At 43.3% G+C, this 23,357-nt stretch overlaps 1 protein-coding gene across 1 annotated transcript in view; it reads right to left on the bottom strand.

Moving 5' to 3' along the window:
* The window catches only part of GOLGB1 (golgin B1), a 34,628-nt gene extending 16,442 nt beyond the window's left edge, over nt 1–18,186 (bottom strand). Inside the window, exons 1-7 of the mRNA XM_075273792.1 lie at nt 18,041–18,186; nt 15,331–15,434; nt 12,347–12,493; nt 9,531–9,644; nt 8,848–9,138; nt 2,675–2,785; nt 422–1,889 (exon numbers count right to left, since the gene is read on the bottom strand). Of these exons, the coding sequence (XP_075129893.1) occupies nt 422–1,889; nt 2,675–2,785; nt 8,848–9,138; nt 9,531–9,644; nt 12,347–12,493; nt 15,331–15,417 (2,218 nt within the window). The 5' untranslated portion in view covers nt 15,418–15,434; nt 18,041–18,186. The remainder of the gene's footprint in view (nt 1–421; nt 1,890–2,674; nt 2,786–8,847; nt 9,139–9,530; nt 9,645–12,346; nt 12,494–15,330; nt 15,435–18,040) is intronic.
* Between the last annotated feature and the right edge of the window lie 5,171 nt (nt 18,187–23,357).

Raw genomic sequence — 23,357 nt, 5'->3', positions numbered from 1 at the left:
ATGACGTATATGCCCAGGTTCTATAACCTAAATTTACATGAATAAAAATGGCACTATGATTCAAATAAATCCCTATGCATAGGACCTGTCCATATGAACTGACCTGTGTGGGAAAAATTTGCACTATTTTAGTCTGTACTGTGTCCAACACATACCAAAGAGCACTGTAGGCTGTACATAGGAGTACAAAAAAAAAATCTAGTTGACAGATTTTTTTTTTTTATGATTGTGTGAATCCAGGAAATGAAGTGAATATATTACTTATCTGGAAGTTAGCAAAAAGAGGAAGCAGAGATTTATTTGTGGTCAGTAACAATGGAAATGCATGGCTGTTCATAAGACTATTTACAAGGTTGCTTATTTTCTAATTGTAGGTTCCTTGGAACACTTTAAAAAGGTGACATATTACTATACAGCTTACCTGTTGTTACAGTGTATTGTTGAGTTTTGAGGTTTGCAAACGTGACCGTGGATTGCAAGTCCTTTTTATCGCTTGCCATTTCTTCTCCCTGTCCACTCAGATTTTTAGATTCCATGTTACTCTGTTCTAGTTGCTGCTCTTCTTGCGGTTTAGTCATCTCTATCTGAGCTTCGCTTATTCTTTCCAATTCCTGCTTCTTCCCCTCCAACTCATCCAGAGTTTTCTGCTCTCTTTCAAGCTCTTCTTTCACATGATTAAATTCTTTGAGGCATTCCCTCACCCTTACTAATTCTTCTTTCATTTTGGACAATTCTTCTTGCCTTTTATTTTCCTTTTCTAGCTCAGTTTTCACATGTTCCATTTCCAAGTTACCTTCATGTGTTGGATAATTGTTTTTTGCATTGAACTCTCCTGATTTCAGTAACAGCTCCTCATTAGATTCAGTCAACCTTTTCAGCTCAACCTGCAATTGTGTTTGGATTTCTTTCTGTAATTTCAACTCTGCTTTTAGTTTCTGTAACTCCTCCTGGGCATCCTCCTCCTTGTCAAGCTCTACTCTTTGTTGCAACTCCTCCTGGGAACCCTTTTCCTCCTTGTCAAGCTCTACTCTTTGTTGCAACTCCTCTTGGGCGCCCTCCTCCTTGTTAAGCTCTACTCTTTGTTGCAACTCCTCCTGGGAACCCTTTTCCTCCTTGTCAAGCTCTACTCTTTGTTGCAACTCCTCTTGGGCACCCTCCTCCTTGTTAAGCTCTACTCTTTGTTGCAATTCCTCCTGGGCACCCTTCCTCTTGTCAAGCTCTGCTCTTAGTTGCTGCAATTCCTCCTGGGCACCCTTCTCCTTGTCAAGCTCTGCTCTTAGTTGCCGCAATTCCTCCTGGGCACCCTTCTCCTTGTCAAGCTCTGCTCTTAGTTGCTGCAACTCCTCCTGGAACTGGGCACTCTGCTCTTGCTCTGCTCCTAGTTGTTGCAACATCTCCTGAGCATCCTTCTCCTTTTCAAGCTGTTCCCTAAGTTGCTGCAACTCCTCCTTGGCACCCTTCTCCATTTCAAGCTCTGTTCTTAGCTGCTGTAACTCCTCCAGGGCACCCTTTTCCTTTTGAAGCTCTGCTATGATCTGGTGTAACTCTTCTTGCGCATCTTTTTCCTTCTCCAGCTCTGCTCTCAAGCTTTCTATCTCCTTATGTGATTCTCTTTCTAACTCTACTCGGATTTGTTCCACATCGGGCAGTGGTGTAGCGTTCAATTGCAGTTTTGCTTTCTCCAATTGTGATTTCCAACTTTCTATCTCACTCACCGCATTCTTTTCTTTATCAATGGCTTCCTGTAACTGCAGGTATAAAATATCTTTCTCTTTTAACAAGTCTTTGTACAATTCAGCTTGCTGAGAACTTTCTTTTTGTTCCACAACTAGAGATTCCCGCAGAGATATCAGTTCATGTTCCATCTCCCGGAACTGCTCAGACAGAACCTACAAAGTATGGATTTAAGAGGAAATTACAATGAAGTGGTTGATCACAATAGTAAAAATTAAAAGAATATCTAAAATTAAACAAACAACTGCACAACTGTGTTTGGGAGTTGCGTTGGGGTTTCCATCAAATTTTCCAGTATGTCTGAGGCCTGGTTCACATCAGCGATCGGAGAGTCTGTTTGGGGTCCCCCCCCCGAACGGAAACCTATACACATTAAAAAGTGGTGACCTAAGGAAACCACATGGACCCCATAGACTATTTGTTTTGCACAAATGATGCGGAGAGAAAAGTTCTGCTTGTAGGATTTTTCTATCCGCATGTTTTGTGCGGAAACAGAGTGGAAACCACACGGACCCCAATATAGTCTATGGGGACTTTTTAATGCATATGGGTTTCTGTTGGGGGGAGTCTCCAAGTGGACTCCCCAAACGGAAACCCAAATGCAGATGTGCAGATGTGAATAGGGCCTGACTGCAAGGAAAGCACCATCTGCAGCGCTGCTCTTGCTATCAAAAATATCTCACAGTAGACAGATCCCATTAAAAACAATGGGTTCTGTCTGTGTCTATTTGCATCTGCTGTCACAATGTCACGATATTTCATGATAAATGGAATCTATGATCCTGGCGTCAAGAGTCAAAGGAAAAATTTGGAAAATCTTCTGCCTGGCCCTCATATTACTTCATCATCTACCTACCCAGCACAGCACCCACCCTCCTTCAAGAGGTGTTTTTTTTTTTTGTTTTTTTTTTCAACCAATACAAAAAGCGATATCAGTCACCTGTTTCTGAAGTTCAGCACTTTGCAATTCCTGCTCCAACATCCCCACTACTTGATTGCGGGACTCAAGGACTTCATTCTTTTCCTCCAGTGTTTTCTGTATTTCACAAATCTAAAGCAGGCAAGAATGTATCACAAGACTCATTAAAAAAAATACATTACAGAATAAACTATAGTATTATTTACTAAGACGTGACATATTGATCAAATTCAGTGCAAGTAAAACCACTAACTAATAATAATTTTTTTTTACTCCCTGATGTCTTTTTGCATTATACATACTACAATAACTATAAAACCTTTATTTCACACTATTATGTATGGTTCCAGGACATTGCAAGCTAAAAACATGCAGTTAAAGGGAATCTGATTGGAGATGTGAGACAGAACAATGACCCATGGACCCTTTTGGATCATGAGTTTATTGTCCCAAACTGCCCTATTATAATGCTATTGACAGCCACAATTAAAGTAAAAAAAACCCCAAACAACTTTCTACTCACCTATTGGCCGTACTTTCAACGTCAATGCAGTTCTTCAGTGACGCAAGAGGAGTACACCTCGGCTTTAATGGCCATGCACAGTGAAGTTGGGGAGTACATCTACGGCTTCAGTGAAGCACAGCACAGGCCCCAGGAGCATGAGAAGTGAGTTGGACTCATCCCATAGTAAGTATAATACTTTTATCATTTTAATGCAGCCGCAGAATGCATTATAACAGGCCCATTTGGGACACTAAACCCTGGGTCCATAAGGACCTGTGAATGTCCTAAATCACCTTGACAGGTTTCGTTTAACCCCTTCCCGACATTCGCCGTAATAGTACGGCGCTGCTGGGAAGGGCTTCCCGCAAACCGCCGTACTATTACTGCGGATGCATGGAGCGCACACAGAAACTGTGTGCGCACCATGCACAGCGGGAGACAGCCGTAATACACGGCTGACAATGCCCCGTAACACCCGCGGTCGGACCCGGGTCCGATCGCGGGTGTTAACCCCTGAGATGCCGGTGATCAATATGACCACCGGCACCTCCGGGGTTACAGTGTCATATGGTGGCGATCGGCACCCCCCGCGCCGGTTTCGGGGGGTGCCGGTGTTCGTAGGGGGCAGCCTGGGGTCTGATCAGTGACCCCGGGTCTGCCCCTTCACTTACCCCGTCCTCGCGCCTGGCCGATCCTGCCGTAAATGAAGCTGTCAGCCTGTGCGTCTACACAGGCTGACAGCTTCCTATACACTGCAATACACGTGTAACACGTGTATTGCAGCGTATCTCTATTGAAGCAGTGATCAGCCGATCACTGCTTCAATCCCCCATGGGGACAGAAAAAAAAAGTTGGACAAAAGTAAAAATAAAAAAGTTTAAATAAGTTTAAAATAAATTATAAATAAATAAAGCCCCAAAAATCCCTTTTTCCCCATATAAAATGTTTTATTATGTAAAATAAAGAAAAATAGAAAAAAACATTACATATTTGGTATCGCCGCGTCCGTAATAACCTGAACAATAAAATTAAAACATTATTTAACCCGAACGGCGAATGTCGTAAAAAACCCCGTAGAAAACCGCACAAAATAATGATTATTCACCACCTTTCTCTTACAAAATGTTCAATAAAAAGTAATCAAATGGTCAGATGAAAACCAAAATGGTACCAATAAAAAGAAGAGGTCTTCCCGCAAAAAAATAAGCCCTCAACCAGCTCTGTCTAGCGAAAAATAAAAACGTTATGCCTTTCAGAAGATGGCGATGCAAAAACAATAGATTTTTTTCCCTGAATTCTATTCTGCACAAATAGCAACGCATTAAAAAATCATATAAATGAGGTATCATCGTAACCGTACCGACCCACAGAATAAAGGTAACATGTTACTTATGCTGTACGCTGCACGGGAAAAAAAAAATGCTAAAAAGCAATGCCAGAATTGATGTTTCCTTTTACATCCCACCCAGAAAGAGTTAATAAAATGTAGTCAATAAGTTACAGGCCCCAAAATGGTGGCATTGAAAAGTACATCTAATACCGCAAACACCAAGGGCTCATATGGCCACATTGCCAGAAAAAAAAAATAAAAATCTAGCTTGTACAATGTGAAGACAAAAACCCTAAAAGTCGCCAAATCATTAGGACATAAGTGGCTGCGACTAGAAGGAAATGTGTAAGCGGTGCGAGCGTTTTCAGGGGACACCCCATATTTAGAGCTTATGAGAGAGAATACACCAGCGCTGATCCCCCAGAATGCCCCTCTTCCCCATCCGTGTCATAGGAGCTAGTGGGAAAATAGAATGGGATTTGGTGTACCCAATTTACTCCGCACAGCTTACATATTCACTTCGAGGTTACTAATGCTCACTACATCACTTGATAAATTCTTTGAGGGGTGTGGTTTTCAAAATGGGGTCACTTTCTAGAGGTTTCCACTGTTTTGACTCCTCAAGGGCTTTGTAAATGCGACATGGTTCCTGAAACTGATCACAGCCAGATCTGCCCTCTAAAAGCTCTTTGGCGCGCCTTCCCTCCTGCGTCTCGCTGTGCGTCCATATATTAGTTTACACCCACAAGTGGGGTACTATGGTAGTCGGGAGAACTTGCCTAACAAATTGTGGGATGCGTTTTCTCCTTTAACCCCTTGTGAATGTGCAAATTCTAGGGCTAAACAAAAATATTAGTAAAATAAATTCAAATTTGAAAATTTCACCTCCATTTTGTATTAATTCCTGTTAAGCACTTATAGGGTTAAATTACTAGGTATATGTTGTTTTGGCTTATTTAAGGAGTGCAGTTTTGAAAATGGGGTGATTTATGGGGGGCTTTAATACAAGGGTCTTTCAAAATGCTTTCATAACTGGATTAGGCCCTTTAAAAAATGGGTTTTGGAAATTTCTTGAAAATTTTGAATATTGTTGTTTCACTTGTAAATCTTATAATGTCCGTAAAAATGAAAAGGGTGACTAAAGTTTGATGCCGACATAAAGCAGAGATCTGGGACATGAGATTTATGATATAATTTTGGCGGTCTGACTATCTGTATGTAATGCACATCATTTCAAACTTTATAAAATGCATATTTTTCAAAATTTCCACCAAATTTCCAATTTTTTCATAATTAAACACAAAACATATCAACCAAAATTTACCACTAACATGAAGTACAATGTGTTACGAAAAAACAATCTTAAAATCACTTTGGTAAGTTAAAGCGTTTTGCCACATAAAGTGACACATGTCAGTTTTGAAAAATCGAGCTTGGTCAGGAAGTCAAAAAGTGCCATCGGCGGGAAGGGGTTAAAGGATGTTCCTACTAGAGATGAGCGAACAGTGTTCTATCGAACACATGTTCGATCGGATATCAGGGTGTTCGCCATGTTCGAATCGAATCGAACACCGCGTGGTAAAGTGCGCCAAAATTCAATTCCCCTCCCACCTTCCCTGGCGCCTTTTTTGCACCAATAACAGCGCAGGGGAGGTGGGACAGGAACTACGACACCGGGGGCATTGAAAAAAATTGGAAAAAGTCATTGGCTGCCGAAATCAGGTGACCTCCATTTTAGACGAATAGTGGATTTCAAATCCGGGTCATATGAGAATGTGAACTTTGTGACTATGAGACAGGGATAGCTGTACAGGCAGGGATAGCTAGGGATAACCTTTATTTAGGGGGGAATGTTATTAAAAATAACTTTTTGGGGCTCTATCGGGTGTGTAATTGTGATTTTTGTGAGATAAACTTTTTCCCATAGGGATGCATTGGCCAGCGCTGATTGGCCGAATTCCGTACTCTGGCCAATCAGCGCTGGCCAATGCATTCTATTAGCTTGATGAAGCAGAGTGTGCACAAGGGTTCAAGCGCACCCTCGGCTCTGATGTAGCAGAGCCGAGGCTGCACAAGGGTTCAAGCGCACCCTCGGCTCTGATGTAGGAGAGCCGAGGGTGCACTTGAACCCTTGTGCACCCTCAGCTCTGCTACATCAGAGCCGAGGGTGCGCTTGAACCCTTGTGCACACTCTGCTTCATCAAGCTAATAGAATGCATTGGCCAGCGCTGATTGGCCAATGTATTCTATTAGCCTGATGAAGTAGAGCTGAATGTGTGTGCTAAGCACACACATTCAGCACTGCTTCATCACGCCAATACAATGCATTAGCCAGTGCTGATTGGCCAGAGTACGGAATTCGGCCAATCAGCGCTGGCTCTGCTGGAGGAGGCGGAGTCTAAGGTCGGACCTGAATGGAGACTGGTGTGGAGCGATCTTAGACTCCGCCTCCTCCAGCAGAGCCAGCGCTGATTGGCCGAATTCCGTACTCTGGCCAATCAGCACTGGCTAATGCATTGTATTGGCGTGATGAAGCAGTGCTGAATGTGTGTGCTTAGCACACACATTCAGCTCTACTTCATCGGGCTAATAGAATGCATTGGCCAGCGCTGATTGGCCGAATTCCGTACTCTGGCCAATCAGCACTGGCTAATGCATTGTATTGGCGTGATGAAGCAGTGCTGAATGTGTGTGCTTAGCACACACATTCAGCTCTACTTCATCAGGCTAATAGAATACATTGGCTAATCAGCGCTGGCCAATGCATTCTATTAGCTTGATGAAGCAGAGTGTGCACAAGGGTTCAAGCGCACCCTCGGCTCTGATGTAGCAGAGCTGAGGGTGCACAAGGGTTCAAGTTGTATTGCTTAGCACACACATTCAGCTCTACTTCATCGGGCTAATAGAATGCATTGGCCAGCGCTGATTGGCCAGAGTACGGAATTCGGCCAATCAGCGCTGGCTCTGCTGGAGGAGGCGGAGTCTAAGATCGCTCCACACCAGTCTCCATTCAGGTCCGACCTTAGACTCCGCCTCCTCCAGCAGAGCCAGCGCTGATTGGCCGAATTCCATACTCTGGCCAATCAGCACTGGCTAATGCATTGTATTGGCGTGATGAAGCAGTGCTGAATGTGTGTGCTTAGCACACACATTCAGCTCTACTTCATCGGGCTAATAGAATGCATTGGCCAGCGCTGATTGGCCGAATTCCGTACTCTGGCCAATCAGCACTGGCTAATGCATTGTATTGGCGTGATGAAGCAGTGCTGAATGAGTGTGCTTAGCACACACATTCAGCTCTACTTCATCGGGCTAATAGAATGCATTGGCCAATCAGCGCTGGCCAATGCATTCTATTAGCGTGAACTGAGTTTGCACAGGGGTTCTAGTGCACCCTCGGCTCTGCTACATCAGATTGCTACATCTGATGTAGCAGTGCCGAGTGTGCATCAGATGTGTAGTTGAGCAAAACTGACTCAGCACTGCTAAGTCTCTGCATTCGCATAGGAATGCATTGGCCAGCCTTCGGCCAATCAGCGCTGGCTCTGCCGGAGGAGGCGGAGTCTAAGGTCGGACCCGAATGGAGACTGGTGTGGAGCGATCTTAGACTCCGCCTCCTCCAGCAGAGCCAGCGCTGATTGGTCGAGTTCCGTACTCTGGCCAATCAGCACTGGCCAATGCATTTCTATGGGGAAAAGTTAGCTTGCGAAAATCGCAAACTGACAGGGATTTCCATGAAATAAAGTGACTTTTATGCCCCCAGACATGCTTCCCCTGCTGTCCCAGTGTCATTCCAGGGTGTTGGTATCATTTCCTGGGGTGTCATAGTGGACTTGGTGACCCTCCAGACACGAATTTGGGTTTCCCCTTTAACGAGTTTATGTTCCCCATAGACTATAATGGGGTTCGAAACCCATTCGAACACTCGAACAGTGAGCGGCTGTTCGAATCGAATTTCGAACCTCGAACATTTTAGTGTTCGCTCATCTCTAGTTCCTACGTATAAAATTCCGAAACAGCTGCTGGAAAATGGTAAATCTCTTTCTAAAAATAGTAGACTGTATGTCTTAAGGCCTTTTTAAAGGGTAGGCTGAATTAACATTCACTTCTGATGATTCCCCCCAGGTACACATGGGGCATTCAGCCAGACATTTTACAGTGTGAACAGGGGGTGTCCTGTAGACAATATGTAAACGTATCAAGGTGATTGATCACACTGATGCTTGGTCACCCCCATATCACAATAATCCCTACACTTAAATATACTAAATGAACACCATACTATTATAGGTGGTCAGAACTTGTCACTGGGCTGGAAATCTGCCTGTGTATAAGGACCCTTATTACGGGCATTCTTACTTTGAGTTCTTGCTTCTCCTGAAAACTTTTAGCAGCATCCTCCCTCTCCTGTAGTGATCTTGTGAGTTCAAGCACATTTTCCTGACTGTCTTGAAGCTGCTTTGTCAAACCATTAACAGCTTCTTGGCTTTCAGAAAGTTGTTCTGTGAGCACACCGATGTTACTTTGACTCTCTTGTAGCTGTCTTGTAAGTTCATTGATTTGATCTTGAAGTTTCAAGCTGTCATCTTCCTTATGGCTTTTTGATGATTGTTTTTGTCCTTTTTTATCTTCACTTCTACTATGGCTTGTCTGCATGCAAAAAGAGATACATGAAAAAATGAAAAATGTCACATAAAATAAAATACATAAAACATCTTACAAGATGACTAACAAAAATCAGGTTGGAAAATAAAGAGATGGATGAAGACTTTCAATCCCTCAGGTCCAATAGTCATGAGACTGAAAAGGGGAGGGGTGCAGTGTATGATGGTGCATGAAACAAGGATACCAAAGAGATTATCCCTGTGTCTTGCACCACTTCGTCAGGCCCACTTTTAACTGAATTGTCACTTCTAGTTGATATTTCTAAACTACTCCTCTTTGACACCAACACGATTTCTAAGCAAAGAGAATTCCGGATACATTGCATGTGACTTTGTATGAATAAAATACGAAATGCAGAAATGACTATGGCTGGTTACCTCATCGGTGACAGTTCTCTTGAGTTCTTCAATCTGCTTGTTCAGGGTTGTCACTTTAGCCTTCGCCTGAAGTTTCAGCTTGGCAAGTTTTGCCTCTGAAGCCTCTTTCTCCAACTAGAAAAGCAAATAATGGTTGAATTCATTATATTTTTACCTTGTACATCTGATTTACTTCACGATGATATAATATAATTCTTACATTCTGAACTACACCTTAAAACAGCAATACACAGTAAAGTTAGTAATTGTGGACTCAATGATGTCTAGGTGAATGAAGCCTACCAGCTTACTGAGAAAATGTGATATGTCTGTGCCATGAAGCTACAACAACAGGTCCAACTTTTGTATTATGCGCTGTTCAGGACTTGCAAACACGTCCATCATCATAGAAATTCTACTGGCTAAAGTGACTGCTTTCAGGAGTTGTGGCCTGAGATGCTTCTTTCATCTATGATTAACCATGTCAGTTTATGAAAATAAAAATAAGGAGGAACATTACTTTTCAGAAAGCAGACCGCAAAACCAATATATACAGTTATTTGTATACACCAATTCTTCGGCTCTAAACAAATGCACATTTCATAGTTCAGACATATTAAAAGGGGTTTTAAAGATATCCATTTAAAGGGTTTTCTGGTCTCAAATGCACATTGCATGCTGAAGACTTCTCCATAGCCGGATGCTTGGGCCCTACACTGATCAGCTGTTCTGGCAGCCACCAGTCTGCTCCTATTCAAGTAATAAGAACAAAACTGAAGTTCTCAGGAACCACTTTAATGAAGCACTTATTACTTCTTATGCTTATTTCTTGAATAGGAGCTGTAGGACCTTCACAGATCAATTGCAATTGATAAAAAAAAAAAGCTTGCAACTATTAAGATGGCATGAGAAAACCTTTAAAACTCAGCAAAAAATTTTAACAATTTATATTTTCAAAAGTATTAAACTTTTAATTGCTTACAAATCTAACTATGGTTATGTTCATGGAAAAACCTTTAAGGATACTGGATAGTGGTACATGTGGTTTTATATACTGATAGAAAGCCGTCAATGCTCTGAATTCAGCACACTGTCAGCTTTCCCATTATGTGCCCCAGGGCTGGAGATATCGGTGCCGTTAGTTTCAGCACCGATCTCTGCCCACTGTCAGAAGGCCATTCCTGACAGTCTAGTTGAGCTGTGAGGAGCACCCCCTCTGACAGTACTCATCCATAGCCCTGTACTGTCAGAGGGGGTGTGCCTTAGCGCCCAGTGAGGACACTAAGCTGTGAAGAACGCCACCTAGTACTAGTTTATGGACGAGTACAGTCGAGGGGGGGGGGGGTGTTCCTTATAGCTTAGTGTCATAGCTGGCCTGTAGGGGGATGTTCCTCACAGCGTTTCGATAACATTGAGAAGTAAGGCACCTCTTTCCGACAGTGGAGAGATATGGGTGCCAAAACTAACGGCACTAATATCTCAAGAACTGGGGTTCAAGATGGGAAATCCGACAATGCATTGATGCTAGACTTAATGAAGGTGGTGAAAGGTCCTCTTTAATATACATACGCAGGCTGAGAAACATCACATAGCACATACAAATAACTAGCTAGAGATGAAGTAAGGATTGTTGGAAACTCAACCAGCCAATCTTCTCTCACGTCACTCCAAATCATGAGACAACCTCTTATTTAAACAACAAAGTGTTCCAGGATATGCAAACAATGCAAAAAGGATATGATTTGGAGAGAAGAGATATGCAAGAAAAACAGAACCAAAGAAAAGCTAGAGTCAACAGTGCATGGCCAATGTAACTTCAAAGAATTGTCCAGGAATGTGCAACGTAAAAATAAAATATATACACACACATTATATATATATATATATATATATATATATATATATATATATTGGCACTCCTGTGTCTGCTGCCGCATTCAGTTTGGACTCAGATGGAGTTTTTTGGTCAGGAAACTGACTCAAATTCCTCCTCCTAAAAACGCCTCACCATAGGACTGTATGGTGAGGCGTTTTTAGGAGGCGGAATTTGAGTCAGTTTCCTGACCAAATTCCTGACCAAAAAAGTGTGAACACAGCCTTAGAAGAAGCAAACCAAGAAAAAATGTGTGTAACAGCTCACTCAGTTCTGGTTGAAATAGGAGATGCAAGGATTTCAAAAGCCTCTCGGCCTGAGGTTGCGATCCAGTGAATCAAAAGCATATCCAGCAGTCAGTCTTGGACTTGATTTTAAACACATGAACTGTATGATGTTCCAGTATTTCTACATTAAAAGTTAAGTTTTATGGACGGGATTGACTGCTGGATATCCTTTTGAATCATTAGAAGAAGAAAGCCTGCGCCGCCCCTATGTGCCTCCACCACAAGACTGGCGTGTCCCACATTGACAGGCAAATTCCACTGCAGGGCCACCTGCCAATGTAGCCCCGCACACGTTGCAAAACTACATCTCTCATCATGGACAGTTTGGGATGATGGGAGCTGCAGTTTGGCAACAGCTGCAGAGCCACACAGGTTGGCAACACTGCTGTCCGCATACAAGAGTGTTGCACAACCTGTGGCCCTTCAGCAGCAGATATTCCCCATAATTTTTTTTCCTATTTTCCTCCTCTAAAAACGAGGTGCGTCTTATGGTCCAAAAAATATTTACTACTATGTAAATAAGCCTTTTGTTATACTTTATGTTTTTTATATGCTTGAACATATTTTTAAGGTGGCCATGTGCATCAGACATATGGCTGTAAACTAAGCTGAAATAATCAAACACCCTTCAGTCTACTGAAATGATAACTTTATCCATATAAAACCTTTTGTTGTACCTTGATCTGGTTTTCCTTCTGCTGAAGCTCTGCATCCTTTTGCTGGATCAACTCCTTTAACTGCACCACCAATTGCTCGTAATGAGCCAGTCTTTCCATCTGGTCCTCTGACATTCCTGTCCCAGTTCCAGATTCTGGCCCAGGGTCCTGTATGCATAGGAAAACACTGTCACTGGACTGCACAATTGTAGTATTCTAATCATCTCTGCTTTCATGAATAGTTTGTGAACAGAAACGACCCATAAAGAAAATGCATTAGTAAATTAAAGGAGTTTTCTTAACTTCGATAGAGAATAAATTGCAGATCACTTGGGGTCCAAAGGCTCAGGTCCCCACTGATAAGGGAAGTTTTATTCCATTTTCTTAATAGAACAATGGCTGGCCAACACACACTGCTCCATTCATTTCAATGGGAAGGCAAGCGGCAACCTAAGAATAGCTCTCAGCTATATCCACCACTCCAATTAAACTAAATGGAGAAGCACACATGAATGCCAAACCATTATTCCATTCAATACGGCAGACAATATTCTTCCATTTTCCTTACCAGTGGAGGTCTGAGTGATTGGACAACTAGCAATCTGCAAGTTATCCTCTATACTATTGATATAGGATAACTTGCTAACATGGGAAAAAACCCTTTAAACTCATGCTCATGTCTTCTCTCCTAACATGAATTCTCCATTCTCTTAATATACAGGGGCAGTTTTTATTAGGACATTTCATTGTTCCGTTCCCCTATTGTTCCTCCTGGAAATACCATGAAGAACAAGCTATAGCATTCCTCTTGTCAATAGGGTGTATCCAACACGATCACTGCTGATTAGACATTTCATTGACAATAGGACTGTTAAAGGGATATTTATGTGCAGCAAACTTGCTGCAGAAACCTCTGAAGTAAAATTTCTCTTGAAGTGCATTGGATTTCATTTTCAGAAGTAAGACCTAAAATGAACATGGAACATTGTTATACTGCAAGTTCAAGGCTGCATTCACACTATCAACATGCATATGTACAGATGCAATTCTTGCCCCAACTGAGAGTGCTGCAGATTGGACATACAGGAGGGAATTTATTAATCCATGTATGCCAGTTTTTAGGGATAGATGAATGTAACTGTAGCGCAACTTTGGCATATTGCCCTGTCTTGCATCTAAGAAGCGCCACATGCCTTGTTCTTTGCTCACCACTTTCTGTAATAGTGGGTGGAGATCAGGGCAGAGACACCTTGGCCCAACATAATTATTATAACTCGCACCAGAGAACTGGCATGAGTTATACAAGAAATCTATGCTATTTCTGGATTGGCCTAGATTGCAATCTTGGCATCTGCCGTGCACCTTATTTATTAAGAGACCAAAAGCTTTTAATAATACAGGGGCACCTCGTACCAAGACTGAAGACTGATGTAAGAAAGCCAGTCCTTTTCACAACGCTGGGCCCCAGCCTTAATAAATTTCCATCACAGCATTTTGCCCAATCTGGAAAACTACTTTAACTTTCAGAACATTGTATTGTATGTATAATATATACGTTTTCCTCCTTTGCCATTTAGATGTCCTTTTTCATCTATTTCCATATTAATGTGTACAATGCACTGAATTTGCTGCAGCACAAGAATAAGATCCCTGTTCTGCAAGGACAATGTATTTGCCTGTTGGCTTGACCTCATTGTTTCAGAAAACAGGTACATGTTGCTGAGCAACCCAGGGAAGCCGTGTACAGTGACATAATATTAGCTCTAAATTTGTCCTGTGTATTTGTAGCGACGCCATTTATGAACTCTATTAAATGTTTCATTTTAGAAGTATTTACACAAATGCAATAAATAAGCAAAAAATAAATAAGTAAAAAAAGATGAATTTTCTTTATCCTATGACCGTACGTTCAAACTATTATTTGCAGTCGCAAGTATGTAACAATTCACCAAAAACAAACAACATTTACACTTTTCAACATTTACACTTTAAAAAAAACTTAACCGAAGTAGTAAAGCTAATTTTAGTCCAGGTAAACAGATCCTATAATAAAACTAATTCCCCACAAAGACAAGGGTGACTCAATATGAACCCGCTAGACCCATCACTAGAATGACAGTCATGTCTGTAGTATGTTGTATGATGTGAAGATGGAACTGCTGCTAACACAGTCAGCTATTTGGGCTGCAGACCTTTCCTTATTTCAGTCATTGTTCAGTTCCACAAGCCTGTTCACAGTCACAGTGCCGATATGCTGTAATAACAGGCACACAAACAGCATGAAATTCCTGGTTTGGATATGTCTGAAGTAACCAAAGTCTCTACATACCCTGCACCATATCGAAGAGTATGCAGCCTGCAAATAAAAGAGGATCTAGCTCCTCACCTGACATGGCTGTTCTAGTAAATATGTGTATGCCTTATAAAACAACAATTCCAGAACATCTTTACTTAGAGCGCTATGTTACACCGTTCCTCTGTTATTCCTCCTGGAAATTTATGAATAAGTTAATTAACAACTGGGTGTTACTTGATGATGGCAGTGACAATATCCAATCAGTGCTGACTATAGGGACTCTATTGACAAGGAAAATGGTAATACCCCGTTGTGAATGTATTTATACATTTGTAGGGGGAATATCAGAGGTACACCACAACTGAGATTTGTTAATTATGAGGAATACAAGCATTTACTAATACACAGATAAGCATTTCAGAAGAGACGACTGGTTCTCCATAATGAACATTACAAATTTGACTTCACACACCAATGTGCATATCCTAATAAGCAGAACCCTGGAGGGGAAGCCATGATAGTTATTATCAGTGGTATTTCTGTAATATTACAGTACTACTGTTCATGCTCCAGTGTGAACCTACAGCACACTGTGATATTAATAGTAGAATAACACAGGGAGACTGTGAATATTCAAAAGTCATGCGTGTAGGCAGACATTTTATGAATGCTTATGGCTCATATGTTGCCCATTCTGGATATGACTTACAGAGTCCATTGTGTTTTCAGTTCCTTCACCATCACCAGAAAGCTCATGAAGGACTGTGTTGGCAATGCCAGAAAGACGGCTAAACATTCCGAGCTGTGTCCGGCCTATAATACAAGAAGGTTGATAATATATGTCAATTGCAAATACAAGTCCCATATTCAACAATTTAACATTACCGTTGGCTATAAGGGCTGTCAGCTTTCCAGACTCCTAAATAGCACATTTCACTAGTTATGTTATGATATAGCTCTTGTTCACACAGTGCTGCACAGCTAGGCAGATGTGCCCCTCCGGGGAGCTAGGTGATACCCAATGGGAGATGTCATTGCACCTATAGAGATTAAACTGAAAACATATCTATACAGAACTTTTTAACAATTTGCAAAAATGCAGCAGTTTTTCATGCAGTTATTTTATACAAAGCCAAAAAGTTATTCAAAAAGAATGTGAAATATAATGAGAAAAAATGACTTCTTCTTTGGATCCTGCTGTATTACATTTGGCATTACCTAATAAACTGCAGTGTTGTTTTTCAAAATAACAGCATGTGTGTGAAACCAGCCCTAACTGTGATTTCTATACTTATATGCTACTGGAAAAAATGCAGAACAATAAAAAAATGGATATCAGTCAAAGGTCTCACATATGTAATAAGCCATATACAGCAGACGGGATGGCACGGGGTGTTGTCTACTAACAATAGGGCAAACATTCAAAGTTCTTTTACACAACTTTTTTACAAGAGTAAACAATATATTCTGGGTTTCTAGGTGAAGCATGGGACAGCTCTGGACACACTTCAATACAGTTCCAGGTTCTGGGGCACAGAAACTTTGTGGCATATACCCATTCTCTGAAGGAATGCTAGCAGCAGGATTCTTCTATTACATACTGTAAAAATAAAATAAAGTTGCAAGGCCTCCATTTTACAGTATGCTGCAGTATCACAACCACTGCGTAGTATGCTGCGGGCAGTATCACAACCTCTGCGCAGTATGCTGCGGGCAGTATCACAACCACTGCGTAGTATGCTGCGGGCAGTATCACAACCTCTGCGCAGTATGCTGCGGGCAGTATCACAACCACTGCGTAGTATGCTGCGGGCAGTATCACAACCACTGTGCAGTATGCTGCAGGCAGTATCACGACCACTGCGCAGTATGCTGCAGCAGTATCATGACCACTGCGCAGTATGCTACAGGCAGTATCACGACCACTGCGCAGTATGCTGCGGGCAGTATCACAACCACTGCGCAGTATGCTGCGGGCAGTATCACGACCACTGCGCAGTATGATGCGGGCAGTATCACGACCTCTGCGCGGTATGCTGCAGGAGTATCACGACCACTGCACAGTATGCTACGGGCAGTATCACGACCACTGCGCAGTATACTGCGGGCAACATCATGACCACTGTGCAGTATGCTGCGGGCCATATCAGGACCACTGCGCAGTATGCTGCGGGCAGTATCACGACCACTGTGCAGTATGATGCGGGCAGTATCACGACCAATGCGCAGTATGATGCGGGCAGTATCACGACGTCTGCGCGGTATGCTGCAGGAGTATCACGACCACTGCGCAGTATACTGCGGGAAGTATCACGACCACTGCGCAGTATACGGCGGGCAGTATCACGACCACTGCACAGTATGCTGCGGGCAGTATCACGACCACTGTGCAGTATGCTGCGGGCAGTATCACGACCACTGCGCAGTATGATGCAGGCAGTATCACGACCACTGCGTAGTATACTGCGGGAAGTATCACGACCACTGCGCAGTATACGGCGGGCAGTATCACGACCACTGCACAGTATGCTACGGGCAGTATCACAACCACTGCGCAGTATGCTGCGGGCAGTATCACGACCACTGTGCAGTATGCTGTGGGCAGTATCACGACCACTGCGCAGTATGATGCAGGCAGTATCACGACCACTGCGTAGTATACTGCGGGAAGTATCACGACCACTGCGCAGTATGCTGCGGGCCATATCATGACCACTGTGCAGTATACTGTGGGCAGTATCACGACCACTGCGCAGTATGCTGCGGGCAGTATCACTGTAGGTGGCATCATGCCCCCCAAATAGTATTCTGTGGGTAGTACGATATCCATAAATGGTTTACTGCAGGTGGCATCATATCCCCTACAAGGTATGCTGTGGGCAGTATTATGACCACGATACAGTATGTGTTGGGGTGGGGGGTATCATGACAACTACACAGTATGTCGCAGGCAATATTATGGCCACTATACAGTATGTGCAGGCAGTATCATGACCACTATACAGTATGTGCGGGCAGTATCATGGCCACTATACAGTATGTGTCAGGGGGGTATCATGACAACTACACAGTACGCTGCAGGCGAATCATGGCGAATATACAGTGGGTGCAGGCAGTATCATGCCCCCTACCAGGCATGCTACAGATACCAACGTACCCCAAATTAGTATGGTACAGTTAGTTTCATGTCTCCACGCAGGTAGGGCCACTATAACAGGTAACGGTGGCCTGCAGTCATGTGGCTAGTGGTAACCTGGTATAAGTGCAGGAATAGTTGATGGGTATAGTGCCAGCATCACACATAGCAGGGTGCCCAGGCATACAAGGCTGTGTTCTGTATAGTCAGGGAGAAGATGAAAGGCTTGAGCCAGCATTGGATACATGCAGTATAAGACAAGCTCTGCTCTCCCTTACATTACCTCTCCCCGGATCACCCTGGACGGATGCCCCACTCTTGTCTTTTCAAGGTTTCTCGTGTTCGCCTTAGTTCACACAGATTTCTTCCCGTATTCCTTATTTGCGACTCCGCCTCTGGCCACATCAGCAACACAGCATTTCCGGATGAACCGAGGACTCCGCCTTCTTCAAAACAGTTTACCAATCAGAGTGACGTTCCTCGCCTGTCCCCGCCCAGTGGGTGTGAACTATTTTACCCATTAGCCAATTGAATGTGTATCCTATTAATCCCTCCCACTGCCACATTCAGGCTCAATCAGAAGACTGCGATCACTATTAGTACAATGACGTCACGCGTTCACCTAGAAGAAGGCGTGCGCAATGGGCGTGTTCTCTGCTGGACCAATCACAGGCAGTGACACGGGTTTCGCATGTTGTACCTGGAAGACGAGCCGGACGCTGCCATTGACCTGTTGGTTACTAGTCACTGGACTGTGCTCACATATCTGTTCTCTTCCAGTATAGAGACTGATGTAGCAGAGCTGAGTTGCCATTTACAGCGGTAATCCAGCACACATAGAACTGGACGGCTCCAGCTTGGAAAGATATTTTCAATCTACGCTGTTCCAGGTGGAGCTGGCAGTGCAGGCATGAAAACAAAGGGGTAGACATGACATAATGCCTGTCTGCAGGGGATCAGGGGTATCATAGCTGACAAGGCCAGAATAGAACATGTCAGGACGGGATTCCTCCTGCTCCCGATCCCTGCTGATGGGCAAATTACAAGGTTGGAGGAGATGGTGGCTATAGCAGCAACCTCCAAAGTATGTGCAGGCAGTATCCTGCCCCTGCAAGGTATGATACCACAGGCCTAGCTAGCGGGGCACAGGGGTGTCTGCCCACTCACTCTGAGGTTTCATGCTTTACTCTTAACTAGATCTAGTTATAACCCATTCTTGTCTTGTAAACCGCAAGTTTATCGGTATACCTAAGTTGGGGGCTAACTTGGACATGTTCGTCCCCCTCTGCTGAACCCCTAGCTATGCCTCTGTATGGTACAGATAGTATTATGTCCCAAATTAGTATGGTACAGGTAGGGCCACTATGAAAGGTAATGTGGCCTGCATTGGAGTCATGTGGCTAGTGGTAATGTAAATGAATAGAGTGATTGAAAAGTTCAGTCATAAAGAAAAACCGAATGAGCGCCATTCCAGAGAGGTCACACCGCCATACCACAGTGCTGAAAACTTCTATATATATTCATTCGAGTCTAATGAATGTCTACGGACCAAAACGTCACTCGATGTTACAGAGAGTCTGCCAGCACAAAACTGACATAAAAACTAATCCCAGTACCTTGTAGGGCTGTCAGCATGGTTTCCTGTGATGTATTTCTTATTCAGGACCGCTCCTCTATTCTCGTAAAAATCATCTTTGTATCCCTACCCCTAAGCCGTTTTGTGATATTCGAACTAGAGGTCAGATAAGTAATTGCTTCTATTGGTAGCAGGAAAACAATAGGACTCCAGAATTATGGGAGGACTAGTGGAGCACGGTTTAGTCATCAATTTTAGACAGAACAATCCTAGGAGAGTGGAAGGGGATTTCTTCACTCTGTGGTGTGTGACTGCAGATTTCACTGTGTTACACATACCCTGGACAGGTCACCTTTCATATCCATACCAATAATCTCATTTTGATAAGTCTTTATTGCAATAGAGCAGATTTTTTTTGTAATACAGTGCCAGATTTGCCATTGGCCATTAATATTGGTGTATCTTGCTGCACTGTGATCTGTAAGTGTCCACAGAGTGTCTTGCTTTATTTTTGACAAAGTCAGTCCTTTTGGTACAAAATCTCATTTTGTTGGCAACATTGTTTTTTTTTTATACAGAAATGCTACAAAAAAATAAGCTGACTAGTGCAGAGTTCTACAGTAGTGTAATACTTACAGACTAAGACAACTTTTTATTGCTAAACCTCATCTTTTTTTTTTTTTTTTTTTTAAATAGTGCATGCACAACTTTATCTTACGTTACAAAAGTAAACAAACATGGTGGAAGCAAGCGTCCGTCATGGTGTCGACATTAGTGTCAATGGGAACAAACAACAAATTATCCTGTGACAGCTAATGTCCGTTGCTGTCATCCTATGACGGAAGACAGCAATGGACATTAGTAAAGGTAGTATGAATTACCCTTAACCCATGCTAGGTTACCCCCGTCAAGGCTAAAGCTCATTTGTTTTCCTAGTTTTTTTTTCAAATAGTTTTTTTTTTGTAAAAAAAAAATAATAAATAAACAAATACATACAGTGTCACAAATGTTGCAAATCACTGCTATTTAAACATTGAAGGAAAATACAGTAAGTGGAAAAAAACAGGGTACTTGATGAAGGTTCTAGAGAGACTGGTCCTGGCACATCTCTGACCTCTCGTGAGCCCTGCCATGGACCTACTCCAGTTTGCCTATCGGACTGGCATTGGGGTGCATGATGCCAACTTCTTCGGAGAGCTCTTTCTCACCTGGAGAAACCTGGAAACACTGTGAGAATAATGTTCTTTGATTTCTCCAGTGCTTTTAATATTCAGCCAGGGCTATTGAGAGACAAGCTGGACCTTGGTGGAGTGGACCATCACCTGTCCTACTGGATCCTAGACTACCTCACAAACCGACCTCAGTATGTGAGAGCCCAGGGCTGTGTGTCTGACACTGTGATCTACAGTACGGGGGGCACTACAAGATACAGTTCTTGCCCCCTTCCTCTTTACTCTGTACACTGCTGACTTTAGGTGCAACTCATCCAGCTGTTACTTACAGAAGTACTCCGATGACTCTGCAATAGTAGGCCTCATCACAGACAGAGACAACAGGGAGTATAGAGACCTAAACAGGGATTTGGTGGAATGTTGCCAACGGAACCACCTCAAGATTAATGCTGGGAAGACCAAAGTGATGGTGGTGGACTTTAGTAAGTGAAGATATGCTCCAAAACCAGTGGATATCCAGGGGACAGGCATTGAGATAGTCAAGACCTATAAGTACCTGGCTGTGCTCCTCATTAATAAACTGGACTGTGCTGATCACCTGGATGCGCTGCACAGAAAGGGCCACAGCAGACTCTACCTGCTCAGGAGGCTGAGGGCCTTTGGAGTCCAGGGGCCACTTCTTAGGGCCTTTTTCAACTCTGTAGTAGCATCAGCCATCTTTTTCGGAGTGGCCTGCTACTACAGGGTGGCATACTAGCCTGGGACAGAAATAGACATGACAGGCTGGTTTGAAGGACAAGCTCTGTCCTGCAGAGCCCCCTGGACCCAATGCAGGGGGTGGGTGACAGAAGAATACTGTCCGTGGTGAGCTCCATGCTGGAGAACAACTTCCATCCCATGTATGAGACTATGACAGCACTTGGCAGTACTCTCAGTGACCGACTGCTTCAAGGGTAGGAAGAAAATCAAGAGCAGAGGAAAAGAAAACAAAGTGATGGAGGGAGAAGAAAAGAGGTAGGAGAGTAAAAGATGGGGCCATAAAAAGAGCCATAAATCCCCCTGAAGGGAAAAGTGGCATATGAGAAAGACATAGTGGAGAAATGTATAAGTAAATGGTAAAAATCCTGTATATAGCCATATGCCCAAATTGAAGGTACATACCTGTGTTGAAAGAGTAGGGAGGTGAGGAGGGCATTGGTGGTGGTGGTCGGGAAGCCCACCTGTCTTTTTAAGAGGAATAGGTGTCTCCATAATGGTCACGCCTGTTTGTGCATGACCTAAAGTGATGCATCACACGATGTCACACGTCACTGGTCAGCCCATTGGCCGAGGTAGTCATGATGCGGTCCAACTGTAGACCGCATCAGCAGAAGTCAAGTGTCATGTCACTAGGCACACATGACTTCTTATTTGGCTCTGGAAGATAGAGAAAAAGCAGTCAAATGACCGAATGGAGATGGAGGACGCCATCTTACAAGTGGACTGGAGAGTAAAAGGCTAATTACACACTATAGTCTTAAATAAAGGAGGCCCAAAGAGAGGGGGAAAAGGCGGGATAGAAAAAGGAGAAAAAAAAAAGCAGAATGAAGGGGAAAAAGAGGGGGGAGGCTCCCAAGCTTGTCATAGCCATATTACTATTGAGGCTGGTCTGTGACCGGCAGCCAGTTTTGGGAGGCCACTCTTGCTCTTGTAGTTCAATACAGGAGCGTACTGCGCAGGCGTGGGAGATTGGACCGAGACGGAAGACAGAAGAGGCAGAGTTGCAGCTGAAGATGGAGGCGTCGCTGGAGAGAGCTTTCTGGCAGCAGTGGGGACGCCCCCATCGCTGTTTGAGCGCTGGGGCCTGCCCCCATTGCTGCGGAGAACTCATTTGCATACCGGTTAAAACTGGTATTTCTAAGGAATGGTGCCGTGGAGACAATGTCTAAAGGTAAGAGACGAATAGCCTTTATAAAGGCTATTCCGACGTCTAAAGCAAAAAAAAAAAGCTATTTAGTGGTAGAATCCCTTTAAGAAAAGGCTATTCTCCTACCTTTAGATGTTTTCTCCACGCCGCCGTTCAGTATAAATCACGGTTTTTGTCCATATGCAAACGAGTTCTCTCGCAGCACTGGGGGCGGGCCCCAGCGCTCAAACAGCACTGGGGGTGTCCCCAATGCTGCGAGAGAACTCTCCAGCACCGCCTTCATCTTCTTCAGGAACAGCCTCTCTTTGCGTCTTCTTCCGGCGCTGGCTTCCTCGGGCAGCGAACTGCACATGCCTGCTGGCTACAAGAGAATGGCCGCTTACAACACTGTGTAAGCAGCCATTTTCTTGTGGCCAGCGGGCATGCACAGTCGGCTTTATACTGAATGGCGGCGTGGACAAGACATCTAAAGGTAGGAGAAGAATAGCCTTTCTTAAGGCTATTCCGACATGGTACCCAGAAAAAATTGCATTTTAATGATAGAATACCTTTAATAAAATGTGATCAAAGAAATAGACCTTTCCCAAAATAGTATAACTAAAAAGGACACCTGGACCTGCAAAAAAGATGTCCTATGCAGAATATGGCAACTTTTAGATTTTTTTTTTTTTGCAGAATACAGAATAAATGGTACCATTATCAAGAACAATTTGTCCTACAAACATTGTCCCACAAAGCCCTCATATAGCTCTGTGAACAGAAAGTTAAAATAGTTATGGGGTTTGGAAGTCGGGGAATCAAAAATAAAAATCGAAAATGTCACCAACAGGTATGGATTAATCAGATATTTGTTCCGTTTGTCCTGCTTTTCCTACTTCCCTCAGCTCAGTCTCAGATACGTTTTGCCTTTTCTACCTAGGTCTTTTTTATATGCCCCTTTGCTTTT

This window comes from Leptodactylus fuscus, chromosome 5 (genome assembly GCF_031893055.1).
Source record: "Leptodactylus fuscus isolate aLepFus1 chromosome 5, aLepFus1.hap2, whole genome shotgun sequence".
NCBI lineage: Eukaryota > Metazoa > Chordata > Amphibia > Anura > Leptodactylidae > Leptodactylus > Leptodactylus fuscus.
Note: the sequence above shows the minus strand (reverse complement) of the source record. Positions and strands in the feature narration are given on the sequence as shown.